This window comes from Gymnogyps californianus, chromosome 5 (genome assembly GCF_018139145.2).
Source record: "Gymnogyps californianus isolate 813 chromosome 5, ASM1813914v2, whole genome shotgun sequence".
NCBI classification, from domain to species: domain Eukaryota; kingdom Metazoa; phylum Chordata; class Aves; order Accipitriformes; family Cathartidae; genus Gymnogyps; species Gymnogyps californianus.
The window spans coordinates 51,660,879-51,680,273 of NC_059475.1; the positions used below are offsets into that span (position 1 = coordinate 51,660,879).

The 19,395-nt window shown below is 37.8% G+C and overlaps 1 protein-coding gene across 1 annotated transcript in view; it reads right to left on the reverse strand.

Annotated features, from left to right (window-relative positions):
* Window positions 1-6,078: 6,078 nt before the first annotated feature.
* Window positions 6,079-19,395, reverse strand: part of PTPN21 (protein tyrosine phosphatase non-receptor type 21) — a 42,763-nt gene continuing 29,446 nt past the window's right edge. Inside the window, exons 13-19 of the mRNA XM_050898232.1 lie at window positions 16,738-18,203; window positions 14,280-14,417; window positions 11,532-11,753; window positions 10,212-10,340; window positions 9,659-9,893; window positions 8,954-9,114; window positions 6,079-8,087 (exon numbers count right to left, since the gene is read on the reverse strand). Coding sequence (XP_050754189.1) covers window positions 7,959-8,087; window positions 8,954-9,114; window positions 9,659-9,893; window positions 10,212-10,340; window positions 11,532-11,753; window positions 14,280-14,417; window positions 16,738-18,203 — 2,480 coding nt within the window. The 3' untranslated portion in view covers window positions 6,079-7,958. The remainder of the gene's footprint in view (window positions 8,088-8,953; window positions 9,115-9,658; window positions 9,894-10,211; window positions 10,341-11,531; window positions 11,754-14,279; window positions 14,418-16,737; window positions 18,204-19,395) is intronic.

Consider the following 19,395-nt stretch of genomic DNA (forward strand, 5'->3'; position numbering starts at 1 on the left):
ATCATCCACAAGTAGTTCTCAGGCTGTAGGAGGTAAACTGGCAATGTTTCTGTGGCACTGGGCAGCTTCTGTCTTCATGCAGAGTCCAGCCTTCCAGGGGATGCTCATAAAAATAGTGGAGAGAGAGAACACACATTTATATGCTGTCATTGACTCCTCAGGGAAAAGGAATGGGTGTTTAAAAAAAAAAAAAAAAAAAAAATCAGACCCTAAACAGAGCAACTGTCACATGTAAAACTTCCAGCTAGGTACCTAGCATTGCTGAGTTTCATGTAACCTTCATCTATCCACAGCCATTCCAGATTTAAACAACCCTAACAGCTGAATGAGAGCTACTTCAGTTCCCCTAGTCAAGGCTAGGAACCTCTCCCATCAGCTCCCCTAAGTTTCTCTTGTACCAAGTCCTGGAGCTCTTACCCAAGAAAGCCGCTGGCCGGCTGTGCCAAACCCAAGAATTAAGCTGCTTCCCTATCAGCCAGCTCTGGCCACCAGAAGGCTCTAATGGGGATTTTACAGCGGCTGGAAAATAATACTTACAGGTTACAGCAATTTGCATTTAGGGGAAATTTAGGTTTCTGAAGAGACCTTTGCCTCAGGCCTAAAACCAGTATAAATACTAAGTCTGATCAGAACTGCTGGGTGTTTTTACCATGTGCTTAGGACCCCAAGAAGTCACATTTACCTCTTCTGATTCTGAATCCATGTCAAGTAAGAGAGCTTTACCCACACTGAGCATCACACAGGACATTCCCCAGGATTTGGGAATAGATCAGACAAGTACATAGATAGCTGGTATGTTACTGTCTTATCTTAAGTTGATTAATGCCATCAAATTGAGCATACCTAGAAGGCAAATTTTAGTTAAAAGCCTGGTCGTTTCAGATACAGTTAAGTGGGTAGCACACTAGGCATTTAGCAAAGACAAGGGAAATTAAATTGTCCAGTGTGAAACTGCAATGTCCAGTGTGCAATTCATTTATCATGTTATGCGGTCTTGTGCTGCACCAGATGTTATACAGCAAGCCTTTTGCGCCACCTCCCTTTTTGACTAAACGTCAATTACAAAATGAAGAAAAACTTCAGTGTTACTTATTGGTAGCAGCTCCAACAACAGGAAGTATATAATCAACTGTTTCCTCTCTCACATGCTTTTGCAAAGGGTTTTTCAACTTTCAAAACCTTTTTATCCCTCCTCCACTTAAAGGTTACAGGGAAATTGAATGTTCAATACTAAAAATAGCTTTAGAAAATGCAAAACATTGTAAACAATAATGACAGGGCAGCAGGCGCAAGACTTTCCTGCCACAAAGACGACAGCTATTAGTATTTGACAGTACAAGTTTTATATTTGTACTGAGATGCAGGACAATACTTGCAGCACTTCAGAGGAGGGATAGCACCTTTGGGTACAGAAGGTACCCAACCTAGGACTACACATGAAAACTAAGTTCTCTGATTTTTCTTTTAATAATGGAACAATAAAAACTCACAGTTGCTTCAAATATTTATTTCCATGGCAAAAATAGACTATAATATATCCATTTCACATATATTACATTCAGTAATACAAGCTCTTCTGTCTATGAAACACAATTTGTACATTGTTTTACAAACCAATTTCAGTTTTACAAGAATTAAAGCTGTTTTGATTATACATCTTTACAGTATTGGTGGCAAGACAGCAAAAATAGACATGTTAACCACTAGCTTAGTACTAGAAAATAATACTTCATGTTTGCTACTGTTTAAACGAAGTCCCATTTATATTCTTGCATACTGGCTCAAATGAAAATGGAAGAAAATGGAGCCAGATCCTGCATTCCTCTGACATTATGGACTCAGTCCTACAAAACTGCTGAAAGGACTTCAAACACCCATTTGCTTTAACTGAATGAAGAGATTTCAGCAATGTGCAGGAGTGTACATACTGATTTGCCAGGTCAAACCTCTAAAACTTCCATCCAAGTCCCCCCAGATCAGCCATAAAAAGGACAGGTATGTTGGGTATTTCAAAGCAATTTAAGAAAGTATCTTTGTGACGACCATATACACCTTGTCTGTCAGAATTATCCAGGATTAGCAAGGTGACAGACTGGAGGATTTTACATGGGTTTTCCCCATCAAGTTTCCTACCATTCTAAAAATTAATGGCATTTGCAAAGTCTTTAAAGTATTTTAAAAGTCTCCTAATTTTACCTAAATATTTCCAAGTGGAAAAACAGCATTTAAATTCCCTTTATAAAAAGTTAGGCACCTTCTGAAACTGTGCTCATAAAATTAATAATTTGGTAGTTTTGATTGCCGCATTCTGAACCAAAATAACGTTACGGTATCTACAGACTTGCTCTCTAACTTGCCACAGGCTGGATCTGTTGTAAACTCTATTCATTAGATTCTTTGCATTTGATTTCTAGCTTCATTCCCTAATTAGAGCTGAAGAATAGACTTCTAAAGAACAAATACACTGGAGGTTATTCTTCACCACTGAACGCAGCATCACGTGGAAAATAGCAAAGAATAGAATCAAAGGCCATTTAGCAACTGTTTTTTGAAATGCTCACTGAAGTTAACAAATCCTTTTTTTTTCAGCCCCTGTAGACCTTAAAGTAACATATGTGATGCCAACAGAATGCACCAAGTTAGCTGGTCCCCAACAGGATCTTACTAAGAATTTTTTTTTTTTTCCCCACAGACATCTTTGCAACAGCTGTTAAAAGTTTAAGATTTTTTCCCTTACCTTAGCACAGTATCATATTAATATCACTGTATTGCAAATGTTGCACTGCAACATAAGTTCTAAGCACATGTTAAATTCCAGATTTCAAGGGCCTGACTTTCAGCCCAGCCTTAACCTGGTGCAATTCACACCTACTGTAAACACCTGGCTGCATTCATAAAGTATTTAGACTTTCAAATCATCTAACCTGCATCCATTAGAAATTATCACTGCAAAACTGCATGTATGCCTATTCCCCCTGCATTTTGCATGTTTAAAACCAGAGACCATGGTTTGAAAAATCTGACCTTTAATAAGTAAACAGAAACTGAGCCGACAGATTGCATTAAATACATTTGGAAAGGAAGATATGTAAAAATAACAGAGCCTCTGAAAAAAATACTTGGAGTTTCAAAAATCACATTTTTAAAAGCCAGTAAAAATACCACCTATGACTACATATTCACTTAGCCTACCATGCCATGAAAAACATACCATATGAATCAAACCCTTCTAGCAGCTCTACTGTGGATACAAAACGTTCCAAATCCTCCTCCAAATGCCTTCAGCCGTTCCTCAAATCCTCACTCTCTACTTCCAACATTTTGTACTTTCACAAGAGAATTTCTTCCGAACTATCTCAGCTACTTTTCCTTTGAATGCTGTAGCTTCATGTATGCACATTCCTGCTGCATTCTTTTGGTTAATTCTTGTAATCTGTATTTAAATTTAAAGCAGACATGTGAGTATTCATGCTTTAAGGGCTCAAGCTTTCGTTGGCAATAAGCCCATTTTAATTCCTACAATATCAGGAAGAACTGCAGGAATTGTGCATCTTGCAGGACTGGACTCTGGCTTTGTACGACTTTGCAGTATTGAAAAAACCCAAACAAACCCTAAGCTCTAAAGCACAGAGTTCTTAGCAATTGAAGTATTGTTTCTTTTAAATTAATAATTTGAACTAACTATTGAAATATAGTTATGAGTTCACTATTTTTAAGTCCAGGATTTTAGTAACACTACTGATATTAAAAATGAGGTCTCATTACACAGCTAGCTTGTATGATAAATGACCCTGCAGTTCCCAAGTTTGGTCCAGAGGCCACTGAAATCTATGAGCCACTCAACTTTAACAGCTGCTCCAACAAGAAAAATGTAGCAGCAGCCTCACGTAGTCTTACTTATTAAATTTAAGAAGCTATTTTTGGAGAAAATTGCTCCAAATGTCATCCACTTCAAAAAAAAGATACACAGGATTACAAGAGAAGCCAAAAATACATTTCTCAAAATGTCAATAATTTTTTCCATTTTAGTACACATTGATTTTACTTTTATTTGTTATTAATTTAGTTTACTTTTTTTTCCTAGATGTTGATGATAGCTTAGAGCAGCTTTTCATCCACGGAAATTGTAGGATCTCTGCCTTGCTTACCTGCTTTGAACTAAATGTATTTCTAGATATAAACCATAGCACCCTGCACTTGTAGTTTTTACTGTTCACTTGTGCAAAAGGTATCACAATGAGAGCAATACTAAGGCATAAAACTTTTCCTGCTCTTCATGGGGGACAGCAGAAAAAGGAGAGCATTGCTGTGCAGGCTGCAGAAAAGCTATGCAAAACTCCCCTGTGTACCATGGAGCTTCCCCCTCACAGAACAGGGTGAGGAGTGATTTGCAGCCTACAGCTAAGCCTGCAAAGTCAGTGACATCTTTGCAATGAACAGGGCTCTGACTTACGTTCTTAGGGAAGAGCTGCTAGCCCAAGACTACAAAGATTCACTGGCTAAAAAGTCTCTCATCAGAGCAACCAAGAAAGAAATCAAATGTGCAGAAGCCCTTACTACAATTCGTGGGTTCTTTTTCTGACTCTTCATAGAATTTGATCCTAAAAAGCATTTTCCATCTAGCCCACAAAAGACAGTCAAATCTGTCTCTTGACATTATATAGCACCTTTATTTATCCCTGAGAGCTCCGACATCCCTAGCGATCAGCATCATCTTTGCCATTTACTGCAAGAATGTCTTCATACAACTTTTCTGACTAAAAATATCAGCTCAAATCCTACATAATAATCTGGTTTCATCCCCATAAAAACAGAAGCACATTTTGCAAAATGGACAGGCTTATAGTGGAATTTTAAGCTTTTAAATAAATCCACCTCCGACTCACACTGTGACTGGATTTGGACAGTGGATGTTCTTATAATGTCCAACACTTCATGAAGCACTCAGCGCAACTACATGTAAAAAAGCATCCCTTTTCAAGGCTCAGAACAAAGTGCTAAAAACCGAATTTTCTTTTAAAAGTTAACTGAAAATCTAAACAATGGTTTTAAAATTAATTTTTTACAGGAGGTTGTGAAGTTTATTTTCATTTGGTGTCTTTAGAAGAGAAACAGCCCATTTTCCATGCTCACTTGGAGCCATATGCTTACATACAAAAGCAATCCTGCTATCTTCAGTAGGAAAACTCATATAAAGTCAAGTCTATTAAGGTCAAGTCTATTAATGCAAAAACAGACTGCTGATGGACAGAACTGAAAGCTGAAGTGGAGGAGGTAGCAGTGTTATGCTTAAATCAAGACTGTGACTACCAGATTAGAGAGCAACTGCCTCTAAAAGTGAACACAACTACTTTCAGCAAAACAGAAAAGAAAGCCAAAAGACACACATTTCTTTACCCACCTCAGATAATCCCGTAAATTTTGGGTTAAATTGCTTGTTTTAACTGCTCCTTTTAATGCCTCACAGCTGATGTTCTGTCCTAGTAACTGCTGAACAGCTAAGAATTGTTGCTTGAAGTTGTGGTTGTTTATAATTTCATTAAAAGCTGCATGTATCAGGTTATGAAGATCACAGTCCGAAGTTTAGAAATGGAAACGGTACAAGCTACATTTTGGAGCATACCTTCCCATTCAAAAATATTTCTGAAGATAGAAGTGAACTGTGGCAAAAAGTAGCAATGTTTTTAAAACACAGCATGATACAAATAGCTAAGTATGTTTGTTTCTTTCAATAATTCTGTTAACACAGATATGTCAAATTGATTTGTTTGCAAGATTTATATATAAAGAATCAGTCTTCAGTAACTGGTTTCCTCTGGACTTCCAGTTTTACATTTGGAAGTTAATACTTCCTAGGCATTTTATAGTTACAAAAAGAGCATTTTTTTCCCCCATCTGAAATACTCAATCTTACTTTTACTGAGAGTATAACAATTCAGACTGCCTGAAAGCAGACCAAATGCACTAGATTAATATGGTGTACTTTAAATTAATACATTTTGTATAGAATGACGTATTAGCACAATGTCATTCGGACCGTGTGTTTTTCTTTGTGGAAGTAACTTTTTACAAAGGAAATTGAGGCAACCTATTTATTATTCTTAATCAATGTTCTGGGAGACAATTATTGTTTTGAAGGGGTTTTGATTATTCATAATAGTTTCCAAACCCTCGTTACAGCTCAGAAAAATAACATAATTTCACCAGTGATAAAAATGACTTTCAGTCTCATTTCACTTCACTAAGCAGGTATCAAGGGAAATGGACACTTAAACATGCCTGAAGACTGGTCTACCATAGGGTTTTTTTGAAATTAAACCAGGTATCTACAAACTAATAGCTCACTTTTTTGAATAGGGATTTTCAACTCAGCATCTCAAAACACTTGAAAAGGCAAGTAAAACCACACTGTCCCCATGTGAAAACCACCGAGGATTATGTAGGGATATCATCATTAGACCAGACCCATGGGACAAAACGGAAACTACCAAAGGTACGACTCATCTTCAGGTCCATGCCACAGCCATTGACTCAGCCACCTACACAGCTACTAAAATACCCACATCTCCAGTGTTACCTCTAAGAGCTCTTACATTCTGCAGGCGTTCTCAAACAGCTTCTGTGGATATTCTTCATTGCAACACTGCACAGCATTAGCAAAATCTGTTCTAGTACTGAAAAAATAATCTGGAGGATTCTACAGAAACTTCCAGTGCTTTAAAGGCTTTCTTGACTGGGAACACAAACATTTTTAATGGTCATCTTCGTACTGTGTAAACCAACAATCATAGCTGCCACACCTCCTCCATCATGTTTCGTATGATCATTTCCGCTTCGCCACTATGCACCTTCTTACTCCAATTTTGGTTCTCTCACTTCATCAACTTAAAAGGCTCTTCCTAAAATAACAGGTTAGTAATGGTATATTACCATATGACACAATGCATGATTACAGTTTCTATGTTTAACTACATAAATAATAAAGCAAAAAAAGTGCTTAAAACATTTGCATCCACTTTGATTTCAGCCAGTAAAATCAAACTGTCCTCTAAATATATGAATAATACTGAATATGTACTTTCTCTCATCCATTTGTTTCCAATAACCTTGTAGATAATTAGAATATTTTTCCCCTGCTTGTTGCAGGTAAACATGCCTCCGCTCAAATGGAAGTTATCAACAGTTAACATCATCTTCACTTGTCAGTTCTATTACACGGCACTACAACTAACTACTAATAGCTTCCCCTACTACTTTCTGCATGATTTTTGAAAAGTTACTTCAAACATTGTCAGTCTTCTCCTCTGAAAATATTATGCTGTTTAAAAAGTTTTGGGTTGTGGTGTTTTGGGTTTTTTTTTAATTAAAAAATGCTGAATATAAAAATAACTGTCCTTAAAGCAACAACTTAAAATATCTAAGAGCTGCTAATTTTGCTGAGTAAACCAGAGGAAACCAAAAGTTCATTTTAAAAAATATAGATGTATTGTTCTAAATATAAAATTGAAAGCAGAATGAAACTGCATAAGACCTTGACATTCCAAAGGAGCAGGTTTCTCACCCCATGTGCATCTACAGATTTTAGCTTTCGCAGAGTTAACAATTATGTTTTAAAACATAATGTTAGTAAAATTGTGTCATGTACTTCCATTCCATAAGATACTTATTTTGCCCAGAATAACACCACTCTAAAGAACATATGCAAGTACTACAGACCAGTACAAGTAAAATCATTCCCTAATATGACTGCAGCTGAACACAGGAAGAATTTAGTCCAGTGAAGATCCTGCTTTGCAGGGACTGTTACAGTGACTCGCATCTAACAGTCACATACCAGCCCTAAGAGGTAACTGTGTGATTCATCATACGAAGAAAACACCAGTGACAGCAGGTCTGCCTGGACAACTGTAATTTTCTTTCTGTAAACTCTTGCAGTGTCCCTTAGGAAGTGGCAGGAGTTATATAAGTCTAGAACTTTTGAGAAACTGAATGAGAACTCCATAGATGAAAGTGTACTGTGAAAGAGTCTGCACCATCATCATTCTCTGCTGCCTCAACATGTCCAGCACTCGTGGGATGTCCAGCATCTGGAGGAAGAGAACAAACCATTACAAGTGACTGGTGAGCAAGGAGACTGGCCTGCACTTTCTCAGCAGGAGGTTCAGAGCAGTACCAGTGATCTAAGGGCACAATCAGCTGCTCTAATTTCAGCTCTGACAATTTATTGCCCATGCCTGCAGTATGGACTGCACTACACCACTGACCATGCCTACCTCCTCATCTGTGAAGTATGTATAATGTTAAACTTGCCTATCTCATGGGGTATGGGTCTTCACAAATCTAATGGCTGCAAAAGTCTGTCACAGTGTTAGGACAGCGATGCACAACAAAACAATCAGTTTTTTGAGTCTCAGCTGGCATAATTATATAATTAATAAACACTTTACAGCTGTTCACTTCTCGCTAAAAGCTGATAGGACCAGGTTTTATTCTATTTAACTACCACTTTGTCCTCTGCTGAGACTGATACTGCAAACACACTACACTTAAGAACAAAATATTTAACAACAAGCACAGAAACTGGCTACAAAGCACGTTCTTGAATATTATCCATTAAAATTAAGGCATGGAGTAAAAGTGGTAAAGTCAGGGTGAAATCCTGAAATATGCTTAGTAGCCTAGGGCATACCTTGTTCCACTCAGTGACTCAACATCTTATGGAGTCAAGAATCCAAATGAGCATTCCAGCACCCAGTGTGTAAGGGGGCAACTCTAGAAGATTATTAACTTCTGTTGAATTGCGAAGAGCTCTTCCAACCATAGTTGTAAGGGCTCTTCCACAGGACACATCTTGGGAAAGCTCAGATGAACAGCCATAAATATCTATTAGGCAGGTTATTTACTCTTCCACTACCTAACATTATTTAAAGCACGAAAAAGAAAAAGAGATCACCTCATTGTGTTCCAAGCAAGCGATCATGATCTCTGACAGTATGACCACTCCTGTTCGTCCTACACCTGCACTGCAATGTACCAGTACAGGAGGATTAGAGTTTTTAGGATCCGCAGTGCTGTTCGTATGGCGCCGCACTGACTGTATCTCTTCCAAGTATGCTATTAAGTTCAACAAGATAAGAGTAATAAATTTAGGAGATGAAGCCCCATAAGCCATGCTATTACGCTGTATGACCACCAGAAAAGTAGTAATTTAACAAATGACATCCCACAGAAAAATGACGCACTGTATAAATCACAAGACATATCCCAACCAAATCAATGCAGATCTATAAAGATCATCTAACATTTGTAAGGCTTTCCTTGCCTTGTTCCCCTATTCCCCACCAAAGGCGGCTCGTGGCCATCTTGCTACTGCTGGAACATACTCAAATGTGTAGTATGTGATGCAATTATGTTTTAATCTATATGAACTTTTAGTAAATTATATATTTGGCTTTAGACATAAACAGTCCCTTTAACAAACTGGCAGGTATATTCCTGCCAAAAATATAATTCAGTATCCCTTACTGGTGTGAAGAAACCTTTTACAGCAGAATGCTTGGCGTACTTATCAAAAGCTAATTGACTTGTAGCAGCCATTTTAGGAGGTATTAAAAAAAAAAAAACCAACCCCAAAACAAAGCTATTGAATACAACTTACAGAGAAATCCCTTTAAATCTTCTGGACAGCCATGCTCTGGCCAGTCAGTATACTGCAGATGCCAAACTGTTCTCTCCTGTCCTGTGAGAAGATGTTTAATCTTCAAACCCGTAGTTGCGTAGCAGCCTGAGTCAGTACGGAATCGTGTGGTAATCTTAAATCTTCCATATGTTACAGTGTTGTGTCTTGAACCAAGACGTGGCCAGTATCTGAAGCTTTTTTCTCGCCCACTTTCCTTAAAAGTAAAACACTTGCTTAACAACAAACATAAGAACACTCATACAACTAATGCTCCTGTAACAACTGTATCTCTCCTCTATTAAGTACTACCACAGTGTTATGGTTTCTCACTGAGAAAACCAACTTCCCAGCAGAAAAGAGTTTGCAAATTTACATCTGTCTGCCAAGGAAAGGAAGACAGAATGGCAAAGGGGTCACTACAAATTTATCTTTGATTGGTCTTCTTGTTGGAGCAAAGATCCCCTTCCTCTAACAGATCATAACAAAATCATTGCAGAATTTCTGGGAGAAACCTGACTCAGTTTATACTCACTTCCTCTGCCGTCACCATAGCTATGATAGCAATCCCTTGTTCCCAGATCATCTGCCAGAAATCCTGACATGTATTCTGCAAAGGGCCCTGTGTAGCAATGTAATCCCACTCTATGCCACCAACAGAGATCTGTAAAAAGAACGACATTAGATTAACCATTATTGAAAACTCCCATTCCCCAATTCTTAGGTCAGCCAGACAGCAACACTGCAGAAGTAGGAGCCCATTGTGAGTTGTATCTGCCTCCCATTTTTTAGCAGCGTCTTGTCACATTAGATGCAGAAGAGACACAATGTTTAAAATTGTATAGGCACATAGCTAAATAAATGTATTTTACATCATAACCATAATGTAAAAGTGAGTAAATAAAACTGGATTTCTCTTTTGTGAATTTAAGGTATTCTAGCCAATTCAGGTTTAGAGAAGCTTTCTTACTCTGGTGCTGTAAATGCTATCATATGCACTAAAAAGTCAGGATTAGCTTATGTTTCCTCAAAAAATTTTATCTTGTTTGAGAAGGGTCAGAAGAGTTACTCAACATTTGTGAATGAGTTGAAGTATAGAAACTATGGTGCCATTTCAGTGTACAAACAGATTTATTAAAAAAGACAGCAACACAACTACAACTGCTGCTTAGACAATCTCAACTCTTTTCAGAGAAAGCACGAAGCCAATTGTAGTTGCACTTTAAGTAGCTAAATGCATTGAAAATAAACAAACTGCCTTGAAGGTTCTTGAGGTCACCCTGCAACTTCTTCACTTTTTTAAACACAGTTTAAAGAGCTAAGGCTGGGGAAAGGGGGCAACTGAAGATTATGAAAGAGCAGATTTCCCCCTGGCTCCATCTGTTCCTCTAACCATCCAAAAAAGCTTAAGCTGGGAGCTAGCTTACTGCCTGTTGTGGATCTAGTCTGAAAGTACAGAAGAGTAAGAAATAAAAAGGATTGCCACTGCAGTTCAAAAACATAATCATTGCAAAGAATCCCAGTTTGTTATAAAGCTATTTGCCTTCTTAACTCTGGGAAGAATGGACATGCCTTCTGTTAGCACTAATCCACAGACAGACAAGACAGAGAGAGAAAGGAGACAGTAGATCAATAGAGAAGCAAAATGCAGAAGACCTCTCCAATGATTAACTCTCCATTATTCTAGGTAATGAGGAAAAATAGGCTCCTCCTTTCCCCAAAGAAACCTCTGCAGAAGGGGAGAGAGAGATATGGAGGGATTCTCACTCATCTGACCAAATCAAAATTGATAGCCAAATCCATTTTTAGTTACCACATGAACTGGAAAATATTTCTCCAACAGTATTTCTCTCACCTTGATATGAGACGCATTGATGTAACCCGTGTTATTTTCTTTGGTTGGGACTAGCTCTACTCTGGTATCATCATAAGGAAGGACGTCCTGGAACCGGTTTCTTTCAGCATTTTCAGGAAGCCGAGCTATTGAGCACTCACCATCTATAAGTCTTTTTTTCTGAATGCGCTCATATTCAGTAAACACCATCCCTTGCTCTAACCGTTGTTCCAGAACTTTACACTGAAAGACAGAACACAGATAATCAGACAAAGTCACGTTCTAAGGAGAGTCTATTTTAACAGAGAATTCACAAAGAATGATAAGTATGTATTTTCCTCTCCTACATACTTTTTCAATGCTTTTCCAGCTATTAATGTTTTCACAAACATACCAGAATAAATTAGAAGCAACCCTAACCAGCAGGAATTTTGTTCAAGTGAAAACTAAGAAGCCTGTTATACTTCATTTCAAAGACTGTGGATACCACTGGTGAAAGAAAAATTACTTCATAGTTTCTATAAAGACAACCCAGTTGGGCAAAGAAATATTGGCCAAACCAGATAGCTATGCTATACTACAAACTGCCTCAAATACCTTTGAACAAGAAATACTCATTAATCGTCCTGCTCAATATAGCATGTTAGATTACATCATTTTAAAAGGTCTCCTTTAACCTTGTAATCAAAAAAACCCATTAAGTCACCTTTGTTATTTGGAGAAAAACTCTAAAAATGTAAAACAAACACTTGCCTCAGTCAATGAGCTAATAATTCACTACCAATATTCCACATTTTCTTACGCTGAAGATACTAAACTTTGCATACAGCAGCAAGGCCTTCTTAGAACCTCTTGCTGCAGCTGAGAGAGAAACCCAGGATTTTTTCTACTAGTATAATTCAATTTGTTTTATTTAATAAGCTGCTCCCTCCCCCCTCCCCCTCGATTTATTCTCTCGAAACTAAGTTCTTTCTAAGTCATAAGACACTTCTGGAATTTCAGCATCTCTTTGCCAACAATAATTAGAGGAATAATATGTAAGATTTCAGCCAGAAAATTTCATCTATGTCACATGTCCCCAGCCTCTCACAGCAACTGCTCCGCGGTATCAGCTCAGAAAAGTGTCTTGTATCAAATAACCGTAATACCAAATGTTGCAGAGGAAGGTGTAAAACCTCAATCATACACAATTTGCACATCAATACATCAACTGTACAAACTCATTTATTATCTTTAGGCTAAATTCCCTCATTTAAACTGATAATAACATGAAGCTGAGCAACAAAACAGGCATTGAATCAACTTTAAGGTTGTCTTCTAAAATATCTGCAGCCTGGACTTCCTTTCATGTCACATGTCTGCTTTGCATTGCCTCTTCTCAACTGTTTTAGGAATTACTCCCATTTCATGGTATCTATTCTGCCTCTATATGACTGCCTGGAGAGAAAGTGTAGTGAGATGTCTTTCATAACTTGACTTTATGGATTCTTCTTTTACCTCAACACTTTGGGCAGAGCTAGCTGAATAATAATATGGCTGAATTCAATAAAGGTCAATCCAGGAAGAGATGATGGCTGTAAGTAAGAGGAAATAACCAACAGAGGTACTAAATGTAGAACTGTATCTCAATACCACGATGCTAATTTTTGTCTTAGCATCTTTAAGGAGTGTATATATAGTTCAAAAAGAACTTCAACTGTGTTGAAACGGAACAGTCAAATCTCCCTCCTATGGATCTCACTCCAAGCCTTCAAACTCCAAGACTGAATTTCTACTGTGTGACTTGCAATTAATTTTCTTGGCCCGTTCCTTAAAACTGCAGCTGGTGAGAGCAGGACTGTTCCTTCAGGTTCTAACCCCTGCCCAGTGACTGTCAACAAATTGAGCTAGAGGGGGTCTGCAGCTGAGGATGCCCAAACATGCTCAGAACTGGATTCTAAAAAGACCACTGGTCGCAGAATGTACAATAATCACTGTAGACCTTGATGTATCTAGTTGCCCCCCCATCAGATGTGTGATGACAGCACTGTTCTACATAGCCCTTAACAGGCTGGATATTGACTGTATTTCACTTTCCTCCATCTGTTTAATGATATACGAGGCAGGCTGAAGTAAATTTACTGAAGTTGTTTACCCTGACACAAGCAAATGGAGTCTTATATTTCTTAAAGAATGATCCTCAAATTCTAGAACCTGATGTTGTCTCAGTGATCTGAGATCTTTTACTGAATTTAAAATTTCTGCAGATCACACAAATTCCTTCTATATTTTCAGGGACCCACCTGAGGAAAACAGATAAAGACAATCTGCACAAGCTACACCCTGGGGATGCAATTTAACTAAAAAATTCATTGTTAAAATTGTATGAATTACTAATAATTACAACTAAGTTCAATCTCACACTCAGAATTTTAATTTTCATATGTTTTCAGTCTGGAAAACCCCAAAATTAAGAGAGAAAACAGAAAGACTCAGCACAAAAATGTATCAGTAGATACTAGTTAATTTGCTTCCTGTATGTTCAAAGGGTAAACTCTAATCTGAATCAATGTCATCTTAAATCTTAACGAAAAATCTGAGTTACACCCAATACTTCTAGCAATGACTTACCAATTAGAAGTCTCATTCATTTTATTTCTATTCTCAGTATTTGATTTGCTTTGAATCCGAAGCATTTTAAAGTCAACACAAAGCACCATTCATATGCATTTCATTTTGAAAAATCACTAGTGTAAAAGAGAAATCAAGCATTAAAAAACTTCAACATACCCGTTCATCATTTGTTGCTCTTGTTGATTCTTCCTTCCCCTCATCTGGCAGAGGCATTCTAGTCAAAGCTAGTCCATTTAGGGCTGCTAGCTTTAGAGGCCCTATTTTTTTTGCATCATTTTTATTCTTTTTCATACCCTGCAAAAGAAAAGCTAAAACTTGTAAATATTCTTAAATATCTGATGAAGTTATAAAGCAGAAACCAGATGAGTTCAATTAAGCAAAGGATACTTCTTTGACCTCTTCTGCAAACAGCTCTGATCTTTTTTTTTTTTTTTTTGATGAGCACTGCAGTGAGAGATTAGGGTGGTGGGACTACATTCCTCCAAGGACACAACACAAGTCTGTCTTCATTCCAGACAGGTTAATGAAACTGCATGAGAATGACAAATATTGATCCCTACAAAGCTCTCAACTGAGGGTGTGAGGTGACAACTCTGGATAATTAACATTCTTGGACAGAACTGAAATCACTTTCCAACCCCAAAAATACATAAAAAATGATTCCTTACTAGACTGTTCAGTCTGTAGGCACTTTTCTTCCCTACAAGAGGGCATAACAATGAGCATATACCTTTAAGATATTTGGATATAGTTAAATGTTTGACTAAGTTTGCAACAAACTGCACATACAAAACATGAACACAGAACTGCAGACAGATCTGAGCGCTGAACCAGGCCATAAATCTAAATTATTGAAGTTACCGTTCATTATTTGAAAAAAATACCAAAGGGGGATTTTTATGAAAGAATAAATTCAAATGATTCTTTCAAAAAGTATAAGAGAAAACGTCATCATTCCTGCAGTTGCTAGGTTTGGTTGTTAACAAAAATACACTGAAAATGTGAGTGTATATGCTGCCTGAATAATAATCAATGCTTTCAAAAGCTATATGGTAGTAAGGAAAAGGAAGACAAAGCTAAGAGGATGAGACCACATTTAAAAGTGAAGTGAACACAAACACAACAGCTGTAAGAGTTCACTGAAAAGCAAAATGTGCAAACATTCATAGGGGCCAGCTTTGTTACCAGGATATTCATCTCAATATTGAATACAGAAAGGTAATATTCTCTATTATGCAATGGCACTCTTAAATGTTACTGAACTAGAAAATATTTTACTGAACACTTCCAGTGAAAAAGTTTTAATACCAATTTCATTTCAAAGGTTGACTTGAACATTTACATACCTATCAGAAGGAAAAGGTAGGGTATGATTTTGGTAGACACAGTGTCTGAAAATGTATCTTTTGGAGAACAAAATACTAAGTGACTATCTAAATGTGAACACAAGGAGAAAGGTATCACCTTTTTTTCCTATATCCACATAACAAACAGGAGGAAGGAGATTTAGAAAAACATACACAATTATAAAATGAATTGAAGCTGATGAAGGTTCATTTCATTGTGTTCAACTCCATGTATAGCAAGTCTGACAGACAAAAAAATTGTGAGAGCAGTAACTATTTAAATACACAGCTTTTGCACAGGTTAGCTTTTGCAGCATCAGCTGTAACAGTTGCTACAGCAGTAGAAGTTATATGGTAGTTCCACTGCAGTCCTATTTGTGCAGAAAACTATTTGACACTAACTCAGGCAGGCAAAGTGAAAAACAATCAATTTAAAAAAAAAGGCAAAATAATAATAAAAATGGCCTTCCTCCATTAGCACCTGAAATATGCCACAGACTACATAAAACTGAACAAAAGTTTAAAACAAAATGAGTGGTAAGGACTGCCAGTGACATATTGTACAGTCCCACACAGACCTTGATGTTTCTATGAGATGGGAGTTACAGGGAAGGTGAAACTTGCAGTTGTTCACTATTTATGGCTTCATAAGATTGGAGTAGGAGAAAGAGATGTGGCAAGCAAGAAGTACCTTCAGTGGGATAAAAACAGCTTGAAGAGAAGGCAGAAGGGAAAGGATATGAAAAGGGGAAGGGATGGAGGAAAGAAGAGAATGAAAGGAAAGAATTTATTGCCTAATGTGTCAGGTCCCCCTCTTAGGTCAGAAGAAGAAAGCAAACGAATCAAAAAAAGTAAACATTCAGCTACATCCAATTTTTCAGTGAAAGGAAGATTAGAAAGCTGGTGGTAGAATGGAAAGAGTTGCTTCCGTTCCAGATAAGGACAGGTAGGGCAGAATTTGGGATCTAGAACTGACTTTAAATTAGCTCATTCTACAGTTGCTAGCCAGGTTAGGTGCATCAGATGGATGGAGGCTGCACAGCTGGATTTGTGTGGGAGGACTATACAAACAGACATGGCAGAGAAGGGGATATAAGATAGCTAAGCAAAGTTAATCAGGGAAAAACAGAAAAATAAAGGTCAAGCTTAAGGTAGCTTTTAATTCACATGTTTTAAAAGCATCTCAGATTGATTAAAAAAACCTCAAACAAAAACCCCACATAACTCCCGCTACAGAACCCGAAACAAGAGGAATAGTATCCACTTACACCTAGCGGGGGAAGGCCTTCCACAATATTCTTCTTCCCAGACAAAAGATCGGACACAGGTCTCTTCTTTACTGAATCTTTCCTTACTCTGTATCTCCCTGATGTTGTAAGATCAGATTCCGACATAGATGGAGTAAGCAGTCCTTCCCCTCTTCTCTGTACCTGGCTTTCTACTAGTAAATGAACGGGGCTCATATCTTTCATTCTCTTTTCTGTCTCTGTAATATGTAATTTAGGCTCAAGAATATGCAAAGGGCCAGCAGATGAAGCAACAGAGCTATAAGTGTAGTTCAGTACTGAGTCATGAGAATAACCACCCATAACGGATGAAAGTTGGGTTTGATCTTCAGGGAGAGGAGAAAGACTTGTACTAGCCTTGTTTTCTTCTTCAAATTCTTCTTCTTCCTCACTACTGTGAATCAGCATAGTGGCATCTGAAAGGGTTTTCTTATGATCACAGTTCACACCTTCTTCTTGCTCACTTTCTTTTTGCTTTGTTCTCTCCATCAGAATGCTGGGCTGTGACCCTTCTGAGATAACTCTTGGAAGAGCCACATCTGCTGCAGAAGCTGACATGGTCCTCTCTTTAATTCTTATTCCTTCAAAGCTGGGAGTCAAGCCTGCTATTTCAATACTGTTCCTTTTCTGCAGCTGAGCATGGCGTGCTGATGTTAGAGGTTCACTGACTTCCTGAAGAGAATGTGCCACAGGCAGGCTGTCTTCCTGAAATGTCTGGACAGAATGGTGCACTCGCCTTGTAATAAGATCTGGATTGCTGTTGCTAATGTAGATGTGTCGTGAAAGGTCTGGAGTACTATTTGCAGGTCTTGGGTATGGGTATGGGGGAGGTGGTCGATAGACTTGGGTCTTCATTATATTTGGTGCTGGATAGTCCTGAGCCTGGAGCTGCACGTTTGTCAACTCAGGCACACTGACTGCCCCAACAACTGGGCGCTTTTCAGCAGGATAGGGATAGGGGGATTGGCTATGAAAACTGTAGTTCAGGTTAAATGGATAATGGTTAGATTGTGGGGAGGCAAAGTGAGCATGTTCTCGTATTTCAGGTTGACTGTAAACTAAGGCATCAGGCCTGCTGTAAGCATATGAATTGCTGATGTTAAGATTTCTCATGGAATGACTCTGCCTATCTGTGTGCACCATTCCCCTGTTGAGCTGTCTCATCACAGTTTCATAGTCTGGCGTGGGACGATAAGAAGGTGGTATTAGTGCGCTATGTCTATGTGACGGGACATAATCAGTTCTGAGGACATCGCTTCCAGTAATGCTTGGGTTAGAGGACATTGGGGACGGCTGCAAGTAATGTTGTGGATTGTTCAAGGAGTTTGTGCTATGTGCACTATAGACACTACCATTGCGGATCCGACCACTGTAGTCGTGAGGGGCTCTATCCAAGCTAGTCTGAGAGTGACAGTAGTATCCATTCTGATTGCTCACAAAGAGGTTATCTGAAAGTAAAGTTTAAGAACAATCTTTATGTCCAACACATCAAACAAAGATATCCTCTACTAAGACGTAGCTAACCAATGTTTGAGATTTTCAAAAATCTCAGTTATTCTTAGCCATGTATTGAAATGGGAAGGAAAAAAAAAAAAACCTCCAGCTTTTTTGTTGTTGTTGATACCTAAGGTATGTATACCAGAATAACCTATTATGTTCATTTACATGATGCAAATTCCTATTGGAAAACATTGTCTCAGTTTAAGAATGGCTTTCTTCTGTTTAGGATAGGTTTGCTAAGTTTCAGTCCAAGTTAAACAAAATCCGTATCAATCTTAAACCACGCTAATTGAAAGAAAGAACGTCTACACCAGGGTTTGCACTAATCTAATGAGATCAGTTTAAACAGCAAGAGAAAAAAAAAGCAAACAAAAAAGCACCAAAAACCTAAAAACACCCCCACAATAACCAAACAAAAAACCCCTCACTCTTCTTCTCCCCCCCAGACCATAAGTAGATACAGTACCACAAGACCTTTAGAAACAAAAAAATCAAATAAACTTTTCTTCAGAAATTTTGGAGATAGTTTAAACCACCACCATACATTGTTTGCACATTAACATATACCCACTCTGATGGGTAAAGAAAATGATTTAACAGTTTATACATCCAATATACATTTAATAATTTAACCATTACTTCATTGGATGTACAAATTGCCAAGCTCCAGAAGAGAACAATTCAGTCATTGCTTTAAATGCCTTTCATGATTTAACTCTTCAGGTTCACCAAAATAATTGTCACACTTATATTAATGGATTTGCTGACAATCAAAAATTCTTTTGTTTGTGAAAAAATTGTTCAAAAATAGGACATGTGCAGTAGCAAGTATCCAGCAATAATTCCAACACTATATTGGAAAGAATTCAGCTACATTCTGAGTTTATATACCTGTACATTCATGAGTACTTGTGTAACTCTATTTAGATAGAAAACGTGCTTATTCCCTTACCAGTGAGTTGTTAAGAGTATTTTTTTTATCCAGCTGACTTGTAGGACTGGAAGGTCCCTATCAAAACTGAGGCAACTTTGCAAAAGATTAGGTTAAGCCCTTCAGGGCAGTGACTTTGTTAATTAAAGACACAATGTATAACAATCAAAGAAAAGGAGAGAAAGCAGCCATGACTCCACTGTAAACCA